At 65.4% G+C, this 4159-nt stretch overlaps 3 protein-coding genes across 3 annotated transcripts in view; 2 read left to right on the top strand and 1 right to left on the bottom strand.

Moving 5' to 3' along the window:
- The window catches only part of H696_04755 (hypothetical protein), a gene marked incomplete at both ends in the record, with an annotated part of 879 nt that extends 402 nt beyond the window's left edge, over positions 1–477 (top strand). The window contains 2 exons of the mRNA XM_009498618.1: positions 24–78; positions 218–477. Coding sequence (XP_009496893.1) covers positions 24–78; positions 218–477 — 315 coding nt within the window. The remainder of the gene's footprint in view (positions 1–23; positions 79–217) is intronic.
- Positions 478–1595: 1118 nt separating this feature from the next.
- On the bottom strand, positions 1596–2646 carry H696_04754 (hypothetical protein). Its single transcript, XM_009498617.1, has 2 exons — positions 2119–2646; positions 1596–1969 (listed from the first exon to the last, which is right to left on the bottom strand). Exons 1-2 carry the CDS (start codon positions 2557–2559, stop codon positions 1649–1651), a joined length of 762 nt encoding a protein of 253 aa, XP_009496892.1. The 5' UTR covers positions 2560–2646; the 3' UTR covers positions 1596–1648.
- Positions 2647–3790: 1144 nt separating this feature from the next.
- Positions 3791–4159, top strand: part of H696_04753 (hypothetical protein) — a gene marked incomplete at its 3' end in the record, with an annotated part of 9513 nt that continues 9144 nt past the window's right edge. Inside the window, exon 1 of the mRNA XM_009498616.1 lies at positions 3791–4117. Within this exon, the coding sequence (XP_009496891.1) occupies positions 4078–4117 (40 nt within the window). The 5' untranslated portion in view covers positions 3791–4077. The remainder of the gene's footprint in view (positions 4118–4159) is intronic.

Here is a 4159-nt window from a genome sequence, read left to right as displayed (position 1 = left end):
CCCCCGCTCCTCCTTCCTACCAGACCCTGTGGGGCTACGTCCAGTCCTGGTCCAACGTCTTCTACGAGTGCGACCGCAGTACGTACATTCTTTGGCACTTTCATCCGCTCCCCATCTCCCTTTTCTCCCCCTTCCCATAAATGCCCCTTCCTGCTCTGACCTCCCTCTCTGCCCCCCCCCCCCCCCCCCCCCTCCCGCCCCCGTCGCCACCACGCAGACCGCTCTCACTCCATCAGCTTCAAGGAGCTCAAGCGTGTCCTCAAGTCCCTGCAGTACAACGTCTCCGACAACTTCGTCAGCCTCCTCACCTACAAGTACTCCCACTACGGCCAGGAGATCCGCTTCGACCACTACGTCGAGATCTGCGTCGCCATGCACATGCTCACCGACCAGTTCCGCGCTCTGGACACCAACCAGAACGGCTACGCCACCATGCAGTACGAGCAGTTCCTCAGCATCATGTTCTCCACCCGCTAAGTGGCGTGCGCGCGCGCGCAGAGAGTCCCACGAAAGCGAAAAGCACACAAGCGCCTCTCCCTCTCTCTCTCTTGCAGGTGGGCGGGCGGGCGGGCGGGCGACCCCTTCCCCCCTCCTATCTGCGCGCGAGAGGGGGGCATACGCAGAGAGCATACACATCTCTCCCTCTTCCACCCTTTCTCTGTGGCCCCATGTGCCTGTATGCTCCCCCCCCCCCCCACCCCCTTCCGTCGCGCCTTGTGGGGGGTCTCACGCGCACACATGCCTCACGCGGTCAAAGTTGACAATACGCCCTTGAGGGAGAATCCACATGTGTCCGTCTTGAAGCCGGGGTGTGTGTCTGCGCACCACCTTGTTGTGCTTTGGTCTTCTCTAAATATATTTTCCTTTTTTTCCTATCCCCCCCCCACCCTGGTTCTCGTGCCAATCTCGCTCTCTCCCTTCCGCCGCCGCCCTCCGTGCAATGTGGTTCGCCAGTTTTACTTGTGAGGAGGAGGAAAATCCGAGCGAGGGCCTGTGTATGTATTCACGGGAGACAGTGGAGGCGCGCGGAGCACATGTGCACGTGAAAGGGCCAGACGTCGGCGAAGAGGAGGACACAAGTCACATCCAGGAGAGGCGGGCGTACATGCAGCGCGCGGGTGTGTGTGTGTGTGGATCCACAGGCGAGGGGTGGGGGTGTGCTTCGGCACTCGCATCCCATCCCTCTACCACTCCCGTTGTGTGCCCCACTGTGACCCGGCAGAGGGGAAGGACGAAAGGCGGAGACAAGCTGGGCTGGCCCCGTGCTGGGAATGATGCAGGGAGAGAGGCAGAGGGAGACAGAGATGGGGGGTCACGCGATGGTGTGTCTATATTTATTTTGCGGCCGATGACTTCCAGATGTGGATGTGCCCAGTCGCAACGAAGGGGGATGGAGGGGGGGGGGAGGAGGGTGAACGCGGGGGTGAAGGCGCCAAGGCGGGGCCCGGACGAGAGCCAGGGTCAGAAAAGAGCGGCGCCATGCACGAAAGAGGGCGAGGGAGGGGCATCGTGGGGGTCAGGCCCCGGGGGAGGGGGCCAGGGTGTGGGGGGGGGGGGGGGGGGGAGGAAAGGGGGCGAAAGGGCGGAGCGGGGGGGGGGGGGGGGATGGCAAGGAGTACGTCTATCGGCAACCGCAGCCGGGGTATATTTATGCGGCAATGCCCGCCTGCTTGAGCAGCGCCTGCCCCTGCTTGCTCTCGAAGAAGGAGTAGCTCAGGATGATGGTGTCGACGTCCTTCATGCGCGGGTCATTGGCGAACTCCGGGTCAATGTAGAAGAAGACCGGCATGTCAACACGCTCGCCCGCCCGGAGCTGCTGATACTCGAAGCAGAAGCATTGGATCTTGTTGAAGTACTCGGCAGCCTTGTTGGGCGTGACATTGTATGTGGCAATGCCAACCGCATCGCGTCCAGATTGGTTCTCAGCCTCGTAGAAAGCCAGCGCCGTCTCGCCCACACGCAGGTGGAGCTATCGCATTGTTCGTGCCGTCACCGAGGGGCAGCCCGGAGAGGAGGAAGGGAGGAGGCTGGAGTCAGCAACAGGGGGCGCAACCGATGAATGCGTGGCCAGGGGGATGGGAGAGGAAGGAGGCGCAGCCAGGGGGGTCCTTAACATACAGTGCCCTGCACAGGCTTGAAACGCCACCGAAGGTTGTCGCTGGCATCCGAGGTGAAGTGGATCTTCACAACACGGGCATTCTCATCAAAAGTGGGCTTCGGCGGGGCAGCGGCATTGTGCCCGGTCTTTGGCGTCCCTCCGAAACCGGTGACCGCGCAGAACATCCGATACAGCGGGACCGCCGCGTAGGACAGGCCACAGACAGCCACACCCACGGCGCCGGCATAGTAGAGCGCCGAGATGTTGGCCTGCCGATGCGAGGAGTAGTACTGCTCCCGGGCGGCCCGCTGCCGGGCATCCGAGTTCCCACGGGGGGGAGGCGGGGGAGCCGCCTCCGAGGCGAGGCCCCGTTGGGCCGGCCGGGCGGGCCCGGCGCGCAGGGACGCGGGCGCACGGCGCACCGCCGCCGAAAGGCCAAGAGAAGAAAACCGCGAGAGCATCGTCTGCGATTCGTTGATGCTGCGAGTCAGATAGCTGATGGAAGGGGGGGTGGTGGGAGGGGGCACGAGAGAAGGGGAGGTGAGGGGGGGGGGGAGCAGCTTGCTACCCGGAACCGAGGAGCACCCTCCTGGGCCATGGGAGCCCGGGCAGCGAAATATGCGCCCCCCCCCCCCCCCCGCGCCCCTCCCTCGCCCCCGCCTGCTTGCGCCGGTCGCCTCGCCCCGGGAGGGGGGCTGGCCGCGAAGGGGGCCCCCCGCAGATCTGGCCAACTGCCTCGTCGACCGGCACGATCGCGTCCTCGTCCCCCGCTGAGGAGGGATGAACGGGTTTTCTCCACACCCCTGAGGGGGCGGGGGCGGGGGGGGGGGGCGGGAAACCGCGAGGTATGAATCACCCGTGGTCGAATGCCTGGTGGCTGAGACCAGGAACGCGGCGAAGACCACACATCTGTGTCTACGTCTCCTCCATCTGTCCTCACGCCGACCCGTTCGTCCGCACCCACCCACCCACCGGGAAGGATTGCCGGACCTCCCCCCGTCCAGACTGAATGGCCCTACACTCCCCGGCCCCGGCAGCCCCACGCTCGGCGCCCAAAGGCGGACCCCGACGCCAGGGGGGGGGGGGGGGGGGGGGCCCCCGCGACCCACACGTTGGGGACGCTCCCACACCCGGCAACCGAGCGCAGTGCGTTGGTTCTTCTCGCGTAGATCACATGCGGACGATGTCAGCCCTGACTGTCGTGTGACACCGCGGCCGGCGGGGATCGGCGTCCTCCGGCGCCGGACCGCCAGCTCCACGGCATGCCAGCTTTCTTGTCCGCTCATTCTCCCCGCCCAGCGGCCCCCTCCTCTCCGGTTGCTTCTGTGTTCTCGTCACCGAGGAAGAAGGCTTGCCCGGCTCCCCCACCACCACCACCACCGCCAGAGGTCCGGCTAATTGGGGGGCACGGGTATTGGGCGTTGTTGTTTTTTTTTCTGTTCCCCTAGCTTCCACTCCCGCCTCCATGCCATCAATCGCCGGCGAGCTAATGCGCTGGAGTGTGTGGGCCTTGACTCAGGCCGCCGACCAGCGAGCCCGTCAAGACCAACGCGCTAGCAGGTCCGTCCAGCCGAGAGCGCACGAGGCCTCGGATTTTTCTCCCACAGATCTCTCCCGCCGGTTGGCCCCCGACTCTCTCCTCATCCCTCTCCTCCCCCTGCACCGGCGCCACCACCACCACCACCACCACCACTACCACCACCACCGCCACCACCTTGTCCTCCTCGGCCTCCCTCGCCTGGGTCCTTCTGCTCCGCCCCCCATCCCTCTGAGTTTCCCTGCCGCTCCTTTCCCGTGGGTCTCGCTGGCGCGCCCGAATTAACTGCTCGGCACTGAGTCCCACACGCGGCTAAAGGGCGCTCCGTCGCTCCCTCCCTTCCCCCCTCCCACATCTGCCTCCTGGCCTTCGGCTCCCGGCAGGCATCGGTGCTTTCCAACTGCAACTTGCCCACTCCCCCTCGCCGGCAGAGAAGGCACACATGCAACCATCGGTCTTTCGGGACCTGGGCGTCGAGTCCAGTCCGTGACACCCTCGACCACTGTTTCCCATGCCTGCCCCCC

The sequence above is a fragment of the Fonticula alba genome, assembly GCF_000388065.1.
Source record: "Fonticula alba strain ATCC 38817 unplaced genomic scaffold supercont2.8, whole genome shotgun sequence".
NCBI lineage: Eukaryota > Rotosphaerida > Fonticulaceae > Fonticula > Fonticula alba.
Note: the sequence above shows the minus strand (reverse complement) of the source record. Positions and strands in the feature narration are given on the sequence as shown.